The 22553-nt window shown below is 35.4% G+C and overlaps 1 protein-coding gene across 1 annotated transcript in view; it reads left to right on the top strand.

Moving 5' to 3' along the window:
• Nucleotides 1-22335, top strand: part of LOC145669822 (uncharacterized) — a 382300-nt gene extending 359965 nt beyond the window's left edge. The window contains exons 20-22 of the mRNA XM_081738166.1: nt 9516-9594; nt 18111-18344; nt 22046-22335. Coding sequence (XP_081594292.1) covers nt 9516-9594; nt 18111-18344; nt 22046-22156 — 424 coding nt within the window. The 3' untranslated portion in view covers nt 22157-22335. The remainder of the gene's footprint in view (nt 1-9515; nt 9595-18110; nt 18345-22045) is intronic.
• The last annotated feature ends 218 nt before the right edge of the window (nt 22336-22553 follow it).

Raw genomic sequence — 22553 nt, 5'->3', positions numbered from 1 at the left:
AAACTAGCAGAAAAGAGGAAACAGGCAAAATTACGCTGGCTACAAACTCCGAATGAAATAACTACACAAAATTTCGCAGATATCAGGCGGGAAACTTCCAAAACTTTTAGAACAAAGAAACGCGATTTTCTGAAAGTTAAAATTAAGGAACTTGAAGATAATAGTAAACTAAAAACATCCGGGACATGTATAAGGGAATCAATGAATTTAAGAAAGGCTATCAACCTCGTGCTTATATACTAAATAAATCTGACGGTACAGTTCTCATTGACACGGATGGCATCTTAAATAGATGGAAAGATTTCTTTGACGATTTGCTTAACACACAACCAAAAACTAGTGTGCGTGGAGAAAAGGTGATGCACACCGCAGAACCGTATATTCCAGAACCCAACCGAATAGAAGTAGATACCGCTATAAAGAAATTAAAGAAACACAAATCTCCGGGTGTAGGTGAAATTCCGGCTGAGTTAATTTTAGCTGAAGGCGAAAAATTGTGGAACAAGATACACAACTGATTCTCCTTATCTGGAACAACGAAGAATTGCCACAAGAGTGGAAAGAATCAATCATTGTTCCAATTCACAAGAAAGGCGACAAAACTGACTGTAATAATTATCCAGGCATTTCTCTTCTGTCAACATCCTATAAAATCCTTTCAAATATTCTGTTAGCCAAGACTGACCCCATACGCAGATGAAATTATTGGAGATTATCAGTGCGGATTTAGACGAAATCGATCAACTATCGACCAAATAATTACCATTCGCCAAATACTCGAAAAAAAGTGGGAATACAATACCCCGGTACATCAACTATTTATTGATTTTAGAAAGGCGTACGACTCGGTTAGGAGAGAAACATTATACAATGTCCTTACAGAACTGGAATACCGAGAAAGCTAATTATATTAATTAAGATATGTTTTAATGAATCCCAAAGTAAAGTCCGGGTAGGAAAATTTTTGTCCACGAGCTTTCACGTCGAAAATGGCCTGAAACAAGGAGATTCGTTGTCGCCATTATTATTTAACTTTATGCTGGAATACGCTATAAGGAAAATCAAGCAACCAGGACCTAGAGTTGAACGGTATTCACCAGGTTATGGCATATGCTGATGATGTAAATTTAATAATGGAAGATAGGAGAACAATAGAAAGAAATGCAGAGATCTTATTAAACGCTTGCAGGGACATGGGTTTAGAAGTAAATGCAGAGAAAACTAAATACGTTGAAGTGCGTAGGGACCGGAATACAGCAAATTATGGATGCGTTAAAATATTAAATAATACTTTTGATAAAGTAGATAGTTTCAAATATCTAGGATCAATATTAACAGAGGAAAATCATATTCACGAAGAAATTAAATGTCGACTAAAATCAGGAAATTCGTGTTACTATTCGGTTCAAAATCTCTTGTCGTCGCGAATTCTGTCGAGGAATTTGAAGCTTAAAATATACAAAACGATAATTATGCCTGTTGTTCTGTATGGCTGCGAAGCATGGTCACTTACTCTGAGGGAAGAACATAGACTGAAAGTATTTGAGAGCAAGATCCTGAGACGAATATTCGGACCCAAGAGGAACGGGAATGGGGAATGGCGGAAACTTCATAACGAGTAACTACATAATTTATAGGTCTACCCAACATTGTTAGGTTCGTCAAGTCTAGGAGGCTTAGGTGGGCAGGCGCAGATGGGAGGACAATATTAAGATGGATCTCGCGGAGATTGGAATACAAAGTAGAAACTGGATGCAGTTAGCTAAGGATGGAAGTCAGTGGAGAGCTTTTGTGAACGCGGAATTGAACCTCCGGGTTCCATAGGCCATAGAGTTAGTTAGTTAGTTATTCTATGATACTGAAATAAAATGTTATTTATAGTTTTGCGTCTCACGATCTCGCTCGGGTTTACAGGAGACGGATGGGTGTGTGTCCCGAGAAAACCAGCGCAAACGCACATGGGCTGGGATCCAATCAGGGACTGCTCTCACCAGACATGAGCCCATTACTCCTTTCTATGTTACTGTATCTTTTAAGGTATTGTTTCTCAACCTGTTGTAAGCATAGCACTGATAGTGCGCGAACCGCTGCTGGGTACAACTCATCATGGTATTAAATATGGTGGCACACCAGTATAAAAAGGTGAAAGCTACTATAAGTTACACTATATATCAAGGATGTCCAAAACGTGGACCGCGGTCCACTACGTAGTTGACTGGCAAGGCGTGGAAGGTAGCCTGTGGTGATTTGTGTCATATTATCTTAATTGATTACTGCTATTGTTCTATCATATTCTCTAGCGGGATAATAAACAAACAAGTAGCCCGTCAGTGATTATTGAAGTGTAAAGAAGTCCTCAAACTTACAAAGTTGGCCATCCCTTATATATATATACAGTTATTAATAGTAAGCTTTCGTTATTGAAAATAGCAGAAGTTAGAGCATTTTTGTAGTTGAAAGAATGAAGTTAATGTCGAAAATTTGAATATTGTAGAAATTAGTCCTCTTTAACCTTTCAAAAGCAAAATTTTCGATAACACTGAAACATATTTTTCAGTCATTTCTAATAGAGAGATTATGTAACAAATTTCTCACTTCTAACGTAAGCAAATTTTTTCACTTGGCACTTTCTTTATCGAAGAAAAATAATATGAATATTATGGACATTTTCCCTCCTTTTGGGTTGCATTTTCAAAACTTTTAAAAATAAGTATTACCTATTTTCAATACCTAACTTCCCATCTGCAACATAATCATTACCAGTGGCGGTAATTGGACGTTTAAAGTGTGTGTGTGGGGGGACACGATCTGAACATTTGTATATCAATGATTGTTTCTAACACTAACATTAATAGGATACTATCTTTTTTAGTTTAAATACCGTCAAGAGCAACGCAAATAGGTACAAACCCTTTGTACTCTTAAACAACGACGGTATAATAAGAGATTTGATTCCTTGCTCATGAACACCTTAAAATTCTGTCTGGAAAATTGTGTGATCAGATTACTTAATAACAAATTTGCAAAACAAATAAATAGAAAGGATAATATTAATCTTTGTAGTGAAAAATGACATTCTAGGAACTTTCGAGCTTTGCGCAATTAAAGAATAACTTGCGAATACTTTCCTCTTTTTGCGAAATGTTCTCTTGATTAGTTTCAAAGCGGCTAACTAATATATTGAGCCCTTGTAAGAAGAAATGAAAGTAGTCTGGAATTCTTGCGCTCCAACAGATTAATTCAAGGGCTTGGTGCAAGAAGGATCAATCCCACTCCTCCATGGAAAATGAGTTTTGTGGCTGAATTTAAGCGAGTGATATTTAGTGTTAATCATTGAAGTAAATGCATTATGGGATACGCAATAGTGGGCTGTATCTACTCCTACAAACTGAAGTACCTATGTTATTAGAGTTGTTTCTGCATCGAAACTACTTTAACTGCATTTCTTTCCAAATCGCAAAAATTGTAGGATAGGCTCTTCTTCCACTGACCCCTTCAATTTTTGGACCATTTTCTGTAGTAATTAAATCGCAATTCCTCCAGTTTTGTCCTCTACGGGAAGACAAGAAACCAATACGTAGATACCCATGGAACCAGAAATATTTTATGGCACAATTTTTTCTATGAACCAGTAATAATACAAAAACTTCATATTTTTAAATAAAATTATATACATTGAGAGGCCACTTCAAAACGTAGGGGTAACTGCCTTCTCTTGCACCCGCTAATCGCCGCTTCTGATCATTACATTGGTATTTTAGTGAATAAATAAAGAAATGAACTTCAGTATTATTCAAAGTTTACTTTTGTAAGAACATCATTTTTGAAAACAACAAATGCCTCATCAGAAAATTTAAATCCCTGTTTACTCCACTTCGGATACACGTTCAAAAAAATCGTGATTTTTCTCTCCTTATCTCCATGACAATATCCTTTCTTATCTCTTTCTCTCGGTGACAAAATCCTTTCTTATCTCTTTATCTCGTGACAAAATCCTCTTATATGTTTATGTCCGTGACAAAAACTCTTTCTTATCTCTTTATCTCCGTGACAAAATCTTTTCTTATCTCTTTACCTCCATCACAAAATACTTTTTCACTTCTATGGCAAAATCCCTTCATATCTCTTTATCTCCGTGACAAAATCCTTTCTTATCTCTTTATCTTCTGTCAAAATCCTTTCTTATCTGTTTGTCCCGTGAAAAAACCCTTTCTTCTCTCTGTATCTCCGTAACAAAATATTTTCTTATCTCTTTACCTCCATTACAAAATACTTTTTCTTTTTACCTCCATGGCAAAATCCCTTCGTATCTCCTTATCTCCGTGACGGAATCGTTTCTTATCTCTTTATATTGGTGACAAAATACTTTCTTATCTCTTTATCTTATGAAAAATTTCCCTTATCTGTTTATCTTCGTGACAAAATCTTTTTTATCTCTTTATCTCCGTGACAAAATCTTTTCTTAGCTCTTTACCTCCATGACAAAATACTTTTCTCTTTATCTCCGTGGCAAAATCCCTTCATATCTCTTTATCTCGTTGACAAAATCCTTTCTTATCTCTTTATCTCGGTAATAAATCATTTTTTTACATATGGAAAATGAATTACAGTTTTAATGAAAATATTCATAAAAGCCTTATATCTAAATACTTAAGAACTTAATCATAACCTTTACATAAGTTTTCTAGAATGTGTTAATATAACAGTCTAAATATTTTAAGACGATGATTTAAATTTCGTCGTAATTGACGAAAATACTGTTTTTCTAATGTTATCCTGAACTATATGCAATTGCCATTAAACTAAAAAATATTTCATGAGAATTTTATAAATCGATCGATAAATAACGATTGTAAGGTATATAATCCTGCAACAATGTACCTTAAAATTTCCATATCTTTATTTCTGGATATAACGTATTGTTACTTATGGAGGGTGAAAATTACCACTCCTTAAATTTTAGAGAAAAATTTTCATTGCAGGTAATATTGGCCAAGTGGCCAACACTACGAATTTTTTTCTTTTAAAATTGCACATCATTCTTCGGGCTGGTTCGAAAGTAAAAGGATGATTGCCCATTATACGTATAAATGCCAGTAGTAAATGGTATTGCATTCGTTTGAAACGTAGGTCATGTTGATTTCTTCTTATGAAGTAACGTATACTTCTTTTCTTCACCAACTTAATGCCCCAGGCAAGAAACATCACTGGGCATTTATTAAACACAGTTAAACGTATACTATGTTAATGAAAGAGTTTCATGTAATAAAGTGTTAAAAGTATAAAGTGGAAAAGTATAGTATGAGAGGTGGTATTAGCTCCCATACCGCGACACGAATAAAGTGACATCTGACGTCTTTAATAGTAGCGCAGCTAAACGCGATTACTGCGCTGCCCTGGTGACGATTCCTCTAAACGACATCTCTTGAGCTAAGCTATATACAACTGAGCAGCGAAAGAGTCCTCGGCAAGATTTGGATAGTGACTCGTTACGAAAGTATGTAAAATTACTTTTTAGGTTTCCTTTTAACTACTTTTAACATAATAAGAAGTTGTGAAATAATATTGTACACCATGTTTAATTATTCCACATTAATATACTATCCAGAAGTTTTATATTATATTTTTTCAAGTTATCACAGATGTATTCAATGAACAAACTGTAACTATATGCTGTGACGAAAATTCCTCGAGACAGTGAGGTCGGTTGTATCTTAAAGTTTGTTAAGCCGTAGCACAAGACCCTTAAGTCTGAAGGAATTGATGTTTCCAGAGAATGGAAGAATGACGGAATTAAAAGAAACAAAAAGAATGAGAAGCAGTGGCAGTTTAGCTTCTGCAGAAGTAGCAATCAGACAAAGAATCAATAAACTGACATGATCCTTGGTACATCGAGTAGGGCTGTTTTTCCGCTTAGCCACGCTAGACACGTGCCTAGGGCGCAAAAGCTTTGGAGGCGCAAAAAATTGAGGGGCGAAGAAAGAGAAAAAATAAAATACACTGGTGCGGAAAATGTCATTTCCGTTCCGGTTGAGCTACCTGATTACAAACAAACTAGATCTTGGTGGCTAATGTAAATGTGATAAATATAAAGTTGTCTGAGGATTACTGGGAGATGAAAACCGACCATTAACAGTAATAATATTTAAAAGAAAAAAACGTGTTTTCTGCTATTAGCAGACAAAAGCCGAGACAGCGGATATGATTCGTTGTGCACTATTTGATCATAATACCACTGTTCAACAAATTTTGATCGAAAGTATGTAAATTCTTTGAAATTGCGATTTTTACATTCATTTAAGCATAATATGAAAGGAAATGATAGTAGAAAAATTTTCTTAGCTCAGATTATAATTTACGAGAAACCTATAAATGCAACCTTCGTCTATTTAAAACTTCTATCTTGTCAGTCAATATGATAAACTGAACGTCAACATTATGAAAGAATAAAAAAAAAGAAAAGAAAAAATAACAATTATAATGTACTTTTGATGAGTTCATTTTATTATTATAAAAAGAGTGTAGTGGTCAATTGCTTATTTAGCAGCAATTATCAGAGTGTGTTTGTAACCATCATGGCTGCGCCCAGTCAAGGTCAAAGAAAGGAAAAAGAGTAAGAGAGTTAAGGGAAAATCCCTCCCAAATCAAAACCGGCAAGGTAATAACTGAAGGAGGGGGTGCTGTGGAAATAATTAGGGGTTTAACTATTTGAAGTTCTTAGGGCGCTGGGAAGGTTAAAAACGGGCCTGACATCGAGATACCATTCGTATCAATCAGTGGTGTTATTCTAATTTTTTAACAACCGGTTTTATATCTATATTGTAATGTCTTTGAGACACAGTCAATAACGGCCCGGGTGTTTCCCGTTCACCAATTTTATTACACAATCTAAATACAGATATCTTTGGATTTAGAAAGAACAATCTATTAGTTTCTTTCCTTATGAATGACCAAGATGAAGGAGAAAGGTGTTTTGCACGGTGCCCCTTTTGCTCATAGCAGCCTCAAGAACATCTGCAGGTATTCGCGAACTCGGTCGACGTTTTCATCGGTTTTCGACGTCGACAGCCTCCCAGAGCGTGGTTCGTCATCGGGAACCTGAAGGCCTTGTGCCACTCAAAGATCCGAGTACGGGACATCACATCTTCCCCAAAAGGCTTCCTTGAGCAGGTCCTGGGTCTCGGTGAACGTCTTTTTTAGTTTGACACAAAACTTGATGGCGTAGCGTTGGTCAATCTTTGACTCCATTTTCGGCGCTCAAAAAACGTGACCGACGACCAAAACGACGTTCGCGCGGACAGCGATGCTTTCTCAACCGCTGCTCGCAGCGCACTGGGCCAAGTTCCGCTTGAAAGAGGAAGGTCCCGCGCACCTTTTCCCCCACCCCTCACATTTTTCGAACGCCAGGGATCCGCGCGGCGGGAAAAGTTCCGGTACTTTTCAATCATACCCTGTAGTTTATTGTTTAAGAAAACGATATAATGAATGGTAACAAGGTTTACGTTTTGTAACTGTAGATTTTAGCACTCGACGTCGAAGAGACACTAACACATTTTAGCTGCACTGACACTAGTTTAAGTGAGTGTTGGATAACTGCTCGGGCGAAATACTGGAGAAGACATAACGCAAACATTAGGCAAAGTTCCAAATTGTAAGACTGGTGAAAGCAAGAAGTTCACGTAAAACTCCTGTGAGAATTGTGTTTCATCAGAGACACTAGACGGCGGCAGCACTCTAAACGCATTGTAGGGCTTTATGACGTTGACAGGACACAACAGAGTGACGTCAGGGCTACGAGAATTGCCAGGTCTGATAGTCAGTGGTCGAAGTGAGACGGTATGCGGTGGTATGCCATAACGCCTCTGGATTTTCCGTGATGAAGGCTTTTCAGTGATCAATACATACCGTCACTGGAAAGTAGATGCTAAATACGCTAAATATGTTTAATAAATCCATTTTTATACACAGTAACTGACGAATAGCTTTGCATGTAGAAATATTTTATTTCTCATGTAGGAATAATTTCTAAGTTGAAAACACCAACATTTTTGTTATCTTTATCCTACCTTTTGTTTGTAAAATGAGATGTCTTTAAAGAAGTTCATCTTTACAATTTGATGTGCATATTGAATTGTTTCTTTCTTATGTATGGTGTGTCTTCTTGTCATAATACATATAAAGGTCGTGTTTTGAGCATGAACGGATCTTCCTGGGGTTTGAAATACCCCTCAGTCGAGTGGGAGTCCGGCAGTTTTCCTGCAGGAAATTGTTAATGTAAAAAGACAGTTTTTGAGAATTTTCGTGAATAATTCTCTGTAATGAAACACAAGGGGATATATTTTTTTTAAAAAAAATCTTTTTCAGATTTATTGGCGGAGATTAAAGTTTCTCCATGTCCCTTCCTTCCGTAACTACAGAGAAACTCTTCAATGATTTTTAGTCAGTATATTAATTGAAATGCAACCTTTTAGGCAACAGACCTTCACTGTATCTTAACATTTAGATCGGGGCTATGTCGAGTAAAAATCGAAATAAAACATACTGCCTCTGCATTTATTCCACTTCGAACACTGCTAGCGCCGAGTTTCGGAAGACTGACCAGAAACAGAGCACAGAGTCAAGACAAGAGAACTTCAGGGTTCACGGTTCGATTGGGAGAAGAGAAAATGAAGAAATGCGATAGGCCAATAGGGCTCAAATTAAGAACTTACTACATATAAAAGTTTCACAGGCGTCTTCGAGAACCTAGAACCGAAAATTACTAGAAAAGTGAATGTTAATCAAATTATAGTCAGAGCTTCTTTGCGGCTAAGCGGTTAGCGTATGCGCCTATGGAGTGGGATACCCGGGTTCGATTCCCAGCGGAAGCTCATATACTTCGGATTCCATGTTAATCAGTAGGTTCACGTCTCGTATAGTCTCACTGTTTAACGGGACATTAAATTCAAAATCAGCTCAACTCAAATTGTACTCAAAATATGGATAGTGGGGCGCGGTGGCTCAGTGGTAGAGCGTTCACCTCCGGTGCTTGGGGTCCCTGCTTCGATCCCAGCTCGCGCTATGTGGACTTTGTGGTGGACAAACACTGGGCTCGTGGGTTTTCTCGGGGTTCTCCCGTTTCCTTCCACTTTCTTCATTCCACCATTTCACTCATCTCTCATCATCACCGTCTCCTTTTGCCTAACCGGCATAAACGTGGGACGTAAAACTTAAAGATTTAATTTCATTTTTTTTTCAAAATATGGATACAAATAATACGAACTAATTGAAGAAAGAGCATCATAAAATTATACTTAATAAATTAGTAGGACATTAAAAGTAATTTGTGTACATCTTGGTCACCCGTTGAGCTCTTTTGAATTAATTTTCTGAACTCTACATTGGAAGAATCTAAAGTGATAATGAAATTTCAGATTCCGGAAACAAAGTATGATTTAACATAATTGTATTTAAATAGTGAAACTATGTATGTTACAAGAAATAAACAAATCATTTCTTTTTATTTTTCTTTATAGAATGTACCCTGTTGTCATTGGAAATGGAAGATGTATGACACGAGATACAGTAATAGCAGGATACCATATTCCAAAAGGAGTAAGTATTGGTTTGACGTTAATGCAAGGTCTGATTTCGTGTGTATATTGTGTTAAAAGTATAAGGCATAGAGGATTGAATCGTATATCATGAAAAGAAGAAACACATAATATCATGCAGTTGAATTACACTAGGCTTTTTCACCATATTTCATATCATGATCGGCGTAGAGTATTGAATCGTATATCGCAAAATGAAAAACCGCATATCATGCGGTTAAACTAAACCAGCTTTCCACCACATTTCATATCATGACCCATGTAGAATATTGAATCGTATATCATGAAAAGAAAACCGCATAATATAATGTGGTTGAATAAGAGCAGGCTTTTTCACCCTATTTCATATTATGGCCTTTGTAGAATATTGAATCTTATATCATGAAAAACAAACACATAATACAATGCGGTTGAATTAGAGAAGGCTTTTCACCACATTTCGTATCATAATCGGCGTAGAGTATTGAATTGTATATCATGAAAAGAAAACCGCGTAATATCCTGCGGTTGAATTAAAGCAGATTTTTTCATCTTATTTCATATTGTGACCCTCTTCTTGCCAACAACTCTCAAAAGTAATTTAAGCGTTTCTTGCTTGTAGTTACATATGTGTAACTTTTATTTTGAGTGAAGGGTATAGGAGAAGAACACGTCAAGTCCAAATTACATGAGTTTGAGATATTTGTCCCTTCAGACAGCTAAAGGCGGTATCTTACAAACAGTATAATAACACCATTTTCTAAACAATTAAAGAAATCCCATGTAAGGAAGAACCTGCTTCGTTCACGTTTTAAAACCTCTCTGCTGAAAAATTTACAAAATGTGACTTAGCGTGTTTTCCCCCCTGTATGCTTCACATTGTATTTAAGTATATAGACTAGTTTTGTTGTATTTGTATTTTTCTCGTGCTTCTATACGTAGTTTTTCACAAGTTTAATTTCTCTTTCACTTCAATTGTATTGTAAACATTTTTTTAGGAGTTTAAAATTTGGTATCGCTGTACTTCACGATAAGTATGGGCGTAAAAAGTAAACTGTTAAAATAAGAAATTAAACATATTCTTTAAATACATATCTATTTAAACTCTACTAGATATTAATACATTTATTTTTCTCATTTCCGTTGACAACGCCCATGCGTTCCTCCCGCTACCTCGTGGTTGCTATACCTTGGATTGTAGCATAGCATCTATTTCAGCAACAAGGATATATGAGACGTGGAACGACAGCCTAAGTGGAACCTGAGCAGCATGAGGTCCTGATGGGATTCGAACCAGGATATCCTGTATTGGAGACGCGTATGCAAACTATATAGTCTCGAAGGAGCCCCCGAAAATTTGCTGTAGAGCCTCTCACAGTAACATGAAAATATGAATGTATGGTCTAATAAATACGGCACCCATTACTGAATATGGGAATTTATTATTTGATTAGGAGTGGCAAATAATAATTTTCTTAAAATAATTTTACAGTTTAATAATGATACTTAGAGCGGTACCTTCAATAAAGAAACCATATTCTAGATCAAATAATAGAGAAATAATATATATATATATATATATATATATATATATATATATATATATATATATATATATATATATATATATATATATATATATATAAAATCTGACATAAAATTCTTGTTTTAAAATGTTACAATAAAACCCTTTTTTAATAATGGTAGCTTAGGGTCAGCATTGTGATGTGCTAATGTGAGTTCTACCTTCACAACATGGCGCGTTTATAGGTTCCAGATCGAAGAGAAAACCTCTACATATAGAGGTTAGTTGCGAATATATTGAATAAGTAGACAGAGACGAACGATAAGGGTGGTCATCTTGGTTGGGAGTTTGGCGTGAATATAACAACCTCGTCCTGTAAAAAGAGGCACGTGATCGGAAATATTCACAGAAACCTCGTAACCCCACAAGATGGAAAATATATAATGAAATTGATGACGTTTTAGTAGATAGGAGAAAACAATCTATACCACAATTGAAGTTCGACGCTGAGAGAAGCTTATTGTGATACTGAGCACTACCCAAGGGCTCCGATTTCTCTATAAATTTCGGGGGGCCCGGGCCCCCTCGCTCCCTCCAAGGATAGGCGCCCTTGGCACTATCTGGTGGCAGGGAGTATGAGAGAGAGATTATCGTTGTCTAAAGGAAAGCTTCAGAACTTGAAAGCTAAGAGGTTTAATTTAAGGAAATTAAAGGAGGGTCAAGGGAGAGGAGAAAAGCAGAATGGATTGTAAGTGTCGAATAGATTCTAAGATTTACAAAGTTATGAATGCACTAGTGTTGAGGATACATAGTTAAAATTTGGAACAGCTAAAGAAAACTGCGTAATAGCGTGCTGAAATACGTAGGACATACAAGAATGTACTGAAAGCTAGCAGAGAAGACCAAACAGGCAAACCTGAACTAGAAATACAAATTTCTGAGCAAAACAATGTTTATTTAAAAATAATAAACGTGTAACCGTTTCGCCAACTACCGGTAATTGAACATGTTAGCTTCATCAGATACTTTCTAATTTCGCAGGAAAGTGTCTGATGAATCTAATCTAATATTATTTTTAAATAAACGTTGCTTTGCTCAGAAATTTGTATTTCTTGTTTTAGTTATTTAATATAGCAAAGCTAGTATGAACCAGTTAGGCAAACCTGCGTTGGTTCAGATCCGATAAATCAAGGTGTACAAAATCTTGTTGACATCAAGGGGGGACGAAAGATAACATTATTTAAGTTGAAGTTAATAGTAAAAATAAAACCATTCGGGACACATAAAAGGCATCAACAAATTTAAGAAAAATTATCTATCTTGTAGATATACGGAAAGTATTTTGAACGGAGTATTTCTTTGGGAGGAATTCTTTGAGAATTTACTCAACACGCAGCCAAACAATAACGAATGTGAAGGAGAAATGTGTATAGCAGAGCCGTACATTCCAGAGCCAAGCCAAACAGAAATAGAAATTGTTTTACTTCCTAAAGAAAGTCAAGACGCACTAAATATACAGGTGTAGACGAAAATTCCTGTTAAGTTTAGCTGTAGGGGAAAATTTGTGGATAGAGATAAATAAACTCTGGAACTAAGAGCAATTACCTCAAGAGTGGAAAGAATCAAGCATAGTTCCAATTTACAAGAAAGGCGACAAAACTCATTGAAATAATTATCAAAATAATGTTGTCTACTGTCAATATTATATAAAATTCTCTCGAACATTTTGTGAGCTAGATTGACCCTATACACACAGAAAATTATTGGTGATTATCAGTACTGATTTAGACGAAATCGATCAACTATCGACTAGATATTAATGATTCGTAAAATACTCGACAAGAAATTGGAATACAAGACGCCGGTATATAAATTATTTATTGATTTCAGAAGAAAAAAAACTACGATTTTGTGAGGAGAGTAATATTGTTGTACATTCAGGCACGTAGCCAAGGGAAGGGGTCCGGACCTTCCCCTTCGAGACCAGAAATGAAAAAAAAAATAAGGAAGGATGAAAAATGAAATGAGATAAAGAAGGATCGCGTTAAAAATTTTTAAAAATCAGGTTACTCTTTCTTATAATGAGATTTCTATTACTTGAAATACATGGTGGTGAGGTGAGCAAGATATCCTGGAAGAGTCAGGGAATTTGAAATTTCTAGAAAAGTTACGGAATTCTCAGAATTTCTGCTACTAGTCAGGGAGATTTCAAGGGATATTTCAAGCTTCCAAAAGTATAGTACCGGTACCATTGTGTAACAACGTGAACATTTTTTATCATAAATTTTTGTCATCGCATCCTTGCAGTATCAAACATGTTATTTCAAAAACAATTTTCTGCTGCTCCTTTAACCTGTCATTGGAACAGATAGTAGTTGACGGAATAATAAAAACAAAAATTTATATGGAAAGAAAGTTCTATTAACATTTGATTCAACAGAGAAAGGAACGCAGATATTGTAAAATATTTTACAAGGCATTATTGAGTATGTACTTTTTATAATAGTTGAGGTCATAGTGAAAGAAAAATTGTTATATTTGAATGAACAGAGGAGGGATTTAAATATTGTAAAATCTTTTTCAGCACTTTTTAAAAAAATTATTTTGCTCGGGATTTCTCATAGTTCGTTAATAAAATACTTACCAACATATCCTCATTTTATTGTCCTAACAAACCAATATATGTTGACAGTAAAGTAGTTTAGATTGATCGGAGCTCCTGGGCATTCAGAATTTCATGTCACGCCCCCCCACCGTTACGAAATCCTGGCTAAACGAACCAATTTATGTTCCAGTAAAATAGTTTAGAATGATCGAGCCCCTGTTGTGATGACTACAGTATTTCATGTCACGGACCCCCCCCCTTCACGAAATCCTGGCTACGTGCCTGGTACAGTATTAGTGAATTTGGAATTTAAGAAAAGAAAATCTAGATAGATTTATTATAAAATGATAATTGTGCCTGTTGCACTGTATTGTTGCGAAATACGGTCGCTTACTTTGAGGGAATAACGCAGATTTAAAATATTTGAAAATAATAAGAATATTTGAAAAAAAATGGCATATCAATTATTCATGTTTGTCGATACGAATCGAATGACACTTATTTTGTCCCAGTCGGTCAATGATCCGCATTGCCCAAATGGTCCCACTTTTTACTTTTGACTTCTAATTTGACCTTGAAGAGCTCGGTTCCAGAAAACAAAAGTTGTGCCATTGGACACACCTCATCGAAATCTACATTTTAAACCTAAAAAACTGAAAAATACTTGGCCAAGGTAACCAATTTTTATCCCATTTATGAATACCACCCTCCTGGTTTCATACAGACTAGAGTTAGTTCTTATGATGTTTTAAATTCAAAGATGGCTCTTAAGACCAAGCACTATTATTGAAACTATGGCCACAAACGATTTGCAATAATAACAATCGCGGACATGATATTTTCTACTAAATATTAAGGACAATTACATTTAAAGCAAATAATTATCTAATGCAGTGATACGGATTTACTTTTATTAAATGTCAAAAGTTTCACCAAGTTTTATATTAAGCTTTTTCTTAAATGACCTAAAGACCGTTGGAATTAGATATAATTTACATATACCATCTAGTCGTATGTTAAATATATTTATATCCTAACTATATATAAAACCCCATGAACTGACATAAATTAAAGGGCACTTCCAGTTGATGTGGAAAGTTGAATTTTTTCGTAATTGTAGCTCTCCGGGACTAACCGACAAGACAATTGCCAAAAATGAGTATTTTTAATTTTTAGGCGGTCTAAAAAGGGGATAAAGAACTTTCCCATATTATTTAAATGGGCCTTTTTTATACTTATAATCTCATGTTTTAGGTACTTGGAATTGTAATAAAAACCTGAATTTCGGTATAATTGTACGTTTTCGTTCGTATTAGGGGAAGGTCGTCTGGTATCGGACACCTTAGCTTTTTCTAGTTTGTCAGGCTGAAGAATAGCTATATCAAATTACTTAATGCACAAAATGATACCTTGGTATCTTACACACAACATGTTAAAGGTGATTTGACAGGTAAAAATTAATAATATATATTTTTGTAAAAAATCGAAGGTAACACAAATTAGCGTTCTTAAAAAGTGGAGGGTGGTATCGGACAAACATAAAACTATAGAGAATTAGTCTTTTGAGGTAATTTAATAACGGAACAAATTGCAAATATTAGCTGTTTACTTACAGGAGTTCTTACACAGAAAATACAGTTTTATTACGTTTTGAAATACAGCCTAAAATAAAAGTTAAAATAGATCTTAAAATTTTTAGTCTCATCAAGAGTTGTTATTTTTTATTCTGACGTAAATCACAATGATAAAACAGCCTGCCTTCAAAATTTTCACATTGTTCATGGACCAAATCTTTACATATATTGCGCTGTATCCAATCATCAAAAGACTCCTCGCAGATTATAATGTTTAGTTTTTCAGCAAGTTTGTAAACTAGTTTTAAAACTTCTGGTATTCTTAGTGGCATTAAACTAGTTAACTATACAAAGCCTTTACATGATTGTATAGTGCTTCTTTTTGGTCACGTTCTACTAAGTTTGCCTTTGTTATCCGAACAGCGAGGCTTAGCTGTTGTCTCCTTCCCTTCCGACAGTTTTTCGACACGATCTCCCAATGTGCTCTAAGGAACACCATATCTAGCACTGACCTCACGTGCTTCTTTGGAAATAACTTTGTCCATTTCCAATCTCATATTTTCTTCATCCAAATTGCCACGTATTTTCCCCATGGTTTCTTGAAAAAGCCAGAAACCAATAAAAAACGTCAAGTTTACTTTGTTTTGTCCGATACCACGCGATTCTATTTTGTCCGATACCAGCCGAAAGACTTGCAACTTATGAATGGCTATCTACCGGCTTGTAACAACATGAATGAAACTATGCGCCTAAATTATAATATATATACACTCTAATAAATGCTGTGATAGCAACAATATATAAATACATTTACTTTGTGACAAGTTGAAGCCACACAAATCTATATCCATGCATCTGATTACTCGCCAAAGTACAAAAACCTTGAAGCACGAGATACACCGTTCATCGGACAAATTCACTATGGCGTGGGTTTGGCTAATTCATTCCGATCAACTCGCTGTATCTTGACAGGTGCCGCCTTAAGCAGGAAATAACGAAAACTGCTTTTGTCCGATACCACTCGCTGTCCGATACCAGACGACTTTCCCCTAACTAAGAAAAGCACTAAAAAAAAAAAAAAAAAAAATACAACTTTAGACTGGTTTTATGGAGAACTAAAAAATCTTTCCCTTCTTATTTATATGGGTCATTTTCTACACCCCAAAATGTTTAGTCACTTTCGGCAGTATTATGATGAAATTTGGCATGATTGCAGCCTTCCAGGACATGAAGATTGCCAAAAGTGGATATTTTTAATTTTAAGAAATTCCTATGTTATTTAAATGGTCATTTTCTTGGGATACAAAATCTTATCTTTTAGATAGTTGAAATACGAAAAGAAACTTGAAATTCGGTAGAATTGTGGGTTTAAGAGGTGCGAGCTAGTAGACCGAGCAAAGACGGGGGTGAGCAAATTTACGAAATATGAACAACAAATGCACGAAATTCACTCTTAACGGAAAGGTTGGTACAGAAGAGATGCAAGGCCGTAGACCGAGCAAACACGTGTGTCTGGGCGTGGAACTCCCAGCTAGTCAATGGCTAGTCTAAAATATAGTCTTGTTAAGCATTGGTCGTGTCACTGTAGACTTGGGTAGAAACACATAGGGCCTAGTTCTAACTTTAACCACAATTGCATCCTAAGTGTTGTTATAGTCCCGCAATCTTGCTTGCGAAACTGTTGCTAGGTCATTCAGTTCAGAGTTATGCCACATAGTGTCGCTACTATCTATTTGAATAAACTAAAGAATTTTTAATTCAATTTTGTAAATATTGTAGCAATTTAATTTCAAAGAAGTTGTCTATCAAAATAACTGACTTGAAATAAAAACTAAATATTAATGGAAATGAATTATTAGTTTTATACATACTTAATTCAAAAAGTGTCTCATTATGTGGGTGTATATTTGAAATGTGCAATTTGTAGTTTCGATTTCGTTGACGAATTGGATTCTGTAAAGAATAAGCAGTAATTAAGTTCAGCCGCACGTTCTTTACAAAATCGTTCAGTTAAAACTACACATATCATGAGTCCATAGGCGTATTTAGGGGGGTGCTTCCGGGCTTAAGCTCCCCCGAAATCTTACTATAGTAAAGTATATGAAATATCTTGCTGAATTTTCACATTTTCAGGCAAAGCCCCCTCCGAAACAAAATCGTAAATACGCCACTGCATGGCTCTAAAATATTTGTTTTTGAGTTTAGGGTCTCGTTCAGCGTACGCTATATGAGATGTAGACCTACTGATTAACGTGGAATCCGAAATACATGAGCTTACACTGGGAATCGACCCGGGTCTCCATAGGCTAACCGCTTAACCATAAAAGAGCTCATATTTGCTTTTAAGTATAGCATCTTTTAAAGTAATTTTTAGATATATGTCTTCTTTTCCCATTTCGGTGATATGAATTTTCTTCCGTAGTGTACCTGAGGTTGCTGAACAACTCGAGTGGAGACGAGACAAGATGAGAAATAACTTCCCTCCGTCTCGTGAATTGTTGTAGAACTTACAATTTTTTGAGGAAAAGAACAATAAAACTATTTTAAACGCCTAGAAGTGTTCATTTTCTTGAGATCTTCATAGATGGACACTAGTAATTAGTGCGACTCTGAGTTAATGTTCCCAATACGTATATTACTGTGCCGCGAGTAGTCAGCAAAAGAGGCTGTTATAACCAAAAAAAAAAAAAAAAGTCGAGAACCACTCCCTTAATCTATTGCTAGATACAAGCTCCATATGTGTTAATTCCACGTCTCTTTCGTTAGCTATTTTATAATAAAACTGTGTTACGAAAATGATTTATCTCTCTCTATTCGCTTCTGTTTCTTTTCAGACGCAAGTGGTATTTCCACATTATGTTATTAGTAACTTGTCGAAGTATGTCCCAGAACCAGACAAGTTCATCCCTGAGCGATGGTTGAAACCTGGACAATCTGGGAACGACAAATTGTGTCCTCACTTACAGAAGAAAATCCATCCATTTGTGTCCCTTCCTTTTGGCTACGGACGCCGAATGTGCCTGGGACGTCGCTTTGCCGATCTTGAGATTCAAACCGTCGTCTCGCGGGTAAGTATGAATTATCTATTGTATTTAGAGATTTAAGTTGATATCAAATGTTTGGTAGGGGCAATTTCATATATTGCCATTTATACATTAAGTATTTCTGGCTCAGTGGTAGAGGTCTCACCTCTGCTTCTAGGGGTTCCTAGTTCGATTATATGTCATTTGAACTTTACGGTGGCTGTGTCCATATTTATCTTGAGACTCCTGCTTTCTTTTACACCTTTTAATAGCTTATTTGGGTATGCAACAATAATGACTTTCACTATTGCTTTCACACTCAAGCACACGCGCCTATTTTATTTTATTTATTTATTTATTATTTACCGTAACTGAATTCCCTCACTCTGAAAATAACTGCCCATAGATTTCTAGTTTAAAAGATTTTATGTGGAAATTTTTACTACAGTAGAACCTAGTTCTTGAAAACACCAAGAAAGTTTCGTAATTGTTTTCGTGCGAGCGCCAAAAAAATCTTTTGCAAATACAATATGTTGAAATTGAAAACAAAACTAAATTCTTTAACGACTATCTTGTTTAACTTAGAAGGTATTAGTGTGAGGTGCTAAAAGTTTTCTTTCATATTTCTTGTCTTTCACTATGGACGTAAGAGCACTTGAAAGGGTAGTAGAGGCATTTATGTTTTTTAAAGTCAGTGAATGATATGGAAGTCTAAGTTTCCATTAACGATTAATAATGATTAGTAAGGCACTTAATTGGACGTTGAAATTCCTTTTCCTGCCACCCTTTTACTCATTAGGATAATGCTATCATTCGAATATATATATATATATATATATATATATATAACTAGTTGAGAATGCTCCAAGAGCATTGCCAGAACAAACTTAAAAAGAATTAATTTTCCTTGTCAATTTCTACAGGCTTTACAACAATAATTGTTCAATCTACTTTATTATTATATTCATTAAACAATCTTGTCATATATATACATAGAGGGTGTTAATGAAATATATCTACAGACTTTAAGAGGTGACTCCTTACATCAAAAGAAGAGAAAACGTTCATATGGATCTATGGGGAAAAGTGCATAGTTTCAGAGCTAGGTCTGTCCAAAGTCGCGAAAAAGCCAAATTTCAAGAGGCCCTATTTTGAATTTGAGAGACTGTGGATGGTGGTACTTACGGAATGCAAAAGTTCATATGTCATTAATGTTCAGTGGGTGTACAGATTATTCCCTGCAGGGTAAAATTCCCAGATATGCCATCAACCGAATTTTAAGATATGCTTTGATTTTATGATTGGTCCAAAGTAGGAAAACGATAAGCCTTCATAGCAGTGAACACGTAGTCCTTTGGCGCGATGTCGGAATTGTTACAAATCGTCAGCAGCACGTTCTCTCGTACTCGGGACAACGCATGGTGTGAAGCTTATAAGTGAAGAAAACGTAAAATATAACGTGACGAAATACACATCATCACACGCTATTCCGAACAGAAAGAAACATTGAGCTGCCGGTTCCTAACACTTCCGCCTTCCGTCCAAAGCATTGGATATCTATTGTTGTCAAGGTTTACCTCTTGTCTACTTTGGATCCTTCTTGAAATCAGGGTATATCTGAAAGCCTTATTGAAAACATATCTGAGAATTACACCCTTAGGGAATACCCTCTACACCTAATGACAATTGATGAAATATGCACTTTTGCATTGTGTATGTGTGGCTTCCTTTATGCTGATAAGGACCACCATCCACAGTTTCTGGAATTCGAAGTAGGGCCCATTGAAATTTAGTTTTTTCGTGATTTTGGACAGCCCTAGCTCTGAAACTATACACTTTTTGCCATAGGTCCATATGAACCTTTTCTCTTATTTTGATGTGAGGAATCATCTCTTACAGTTTGTCGGTATAGTTCATTAACACCCTGTATATATATGTGCGTATCAATTTATAATTTCCTTGAGTACTAAATTTTTCCACACGTTTTGCTTAAGAGTTCCGGTAAAACGTTGTACGACATGTTATTTTACGAAGACACATTCTCAAAATGGGGGGCTCAAAATCGAAAAATTCGCAAAATGTCATCTCTCTATGACTTATGGTTCCAGAGATGTGGCTCCTCAAAACTCCCAAAATCGGAACTTTTTTGGGCAATATCTCGGGAACGGTAAGATTGAAGCGAAAACTTGCATCAGTTTCTCAGATAGTTTTTGATGTTCTATTGAATGGAGGATTGAAAATAGAAAAGAATCGCAAACAACACACACAAAAATTCAATAACGAACCTTGCATGCTCTTTAAAAACAAACACTCATCTTTCTCTGTTTGTGTGCGCGTGCGTGTCTTTATTAATAAGCATGTGAGTATTTTATGTTACTCTTCACCCTTTACAACGAAAACATGATATGTACACTGTAAAAAGTGAGCTGTTGAAATAACACAAAATGACTACCACTTTAGCGTGTTACTTGTGTGTCAATTCAGCACAAAAACAGCGCCTTCGGAGCATATAAAAAATAACTAGGTACCACCTGGGAGAATTTGCATTGGTATTTATCGTTTAATATGAGCAAAGCTTTAGAAAATATCTTTGACACTTCTGCCAACTAATGAATAATGTTATATGTTTTCAGTAATCGGTCACAATAATATTGTTATAAACCTGTGAATCATCTGACAACAGTTACACAGATAGCTGTGCTTCCATCTGTTTTCTTTATCTGTTATTCTTGTGTCTTAGCTTATATGAACATAAGATGGCAGGACTGTTGCCTGTGTTACCCTTGCCCCCACCAGCAAAGTATCCTGGTTACAACGATCATTTTCCTTGACCAGACATTTGGACTAGAGTAACATATTAAACCTACCTGTACCTTTGCATTTAGTTAATTACACAGTCACACCCCTCCCCCACATACAAATAAAAGTTTTGTGCCCTGAACACATTGGTATAGATTCGATGCATTTTGTTACACAGAATCCAAATTTCGAAACCCTAGGAAAATCGATAGTGTCAATTTTTTGTTATGAGTGAAAAACGAGCGATTTTGGATAGGAGAATACACGTAACAGAGCCATACAAGAAGTTCTGTCAAGTGGACTCCAGGGTATGTATTCGATGTATTTTGTTACACAGAATCCAACTTTCTAAACCCCAGGATGACTGACGCTTTCAATTTTTTTATAGGTGAAAAATGTTAGCGATTTGGATAAGGAGCACACAGTTTTCCGCACATAAAACAAGGTTGACGTATCAATCGTCCTGGGGTTTCGAAATTTGGATTCTGTGTAACGAAATGCATGAAATTCATGCTCTGGGGTTCGGTGCATTAGACTTTTTGTTTTTGTATAACTGTATTACGTGTATTCTTCCTATCCGAAATCATTGAACGTTTTTCGCCCATAACAAATAATTGACACGATCGATTTCTTCGCGTTTCGAATTTTGGATTTTGTCTAACAAACTACATGGACAAACTACATTTTGTCTAACTAACATACTCTGAGGTCCGGTGAAAAAATATTATTATTATTATTATTATTATTATTATTATTATTATTATTATTATTATTATTATTATTATTATTATTATTATTACTTGTATGTGTAGCGTTGTTACTAATTAGTATTGTAACTCACATTACATGGTTTGAATAATTTAGTTTGTACCGAATGAGTAAGTTATAAGATTTATAACATAACAAATATTCATTCCATTAATATGCAATCTCTCTGTTCTTTTCAGGTAATTCAAGCCTTTAAACTGGAGTATCCGTACAAGAAATTAGAATACAAAATACATCCAATGTATACACCTGACGGACCTCTAAGATTTAAAGTTACAGATAGACAATGATTATACGAATGCCAGCAATGTATATGTGTTGTACACAGTTTGTGCTTTCGATCTAAGCTTTACTTTCTTCTTCTGTGATATAAATAGTTATATCTTTATTTTACATGTATTTTTTCAATTTATGAAGATTGCAAACAAATATATTATAATATCAAAAGGCTTCTGTTTTGTTTTGTTTTTTCACCTACATTCTTGAAACAAATGGACAGCGAAGTTTGTAATTGTGGTGTATCCTGAAAATGTTTACTGCAGCTTTTATAGAATAAATGGTAATACAACAATAGGATTGGCGACAAAAAATAAACCAACCCACTCTATTGTTACTATTATAACTATAATTATCACTCTATTGTTACTATTTAAATCACTTGATTTTTTAAAATAAAAATCGTTGATC

The sequence above is a fragment of the Thermobia domestica genome, chromosome 14, assembly GCF_964235325.1.
Source record: "Thermobia domestica chromosome 14, izTheDome1.hap1.1, whole genome shotgun sequence".
Lineage (NCBI taxonomy): Eukaryota > Metazoa > Arthropoda > Insecta > Zygentoma > Lepismatidae > Thermobia > Thermobia domestica.
Note: the sequence above shows the minus strand (reverse complement) of the source record. Positions and strands in the feature narration are given on the sequence as shown.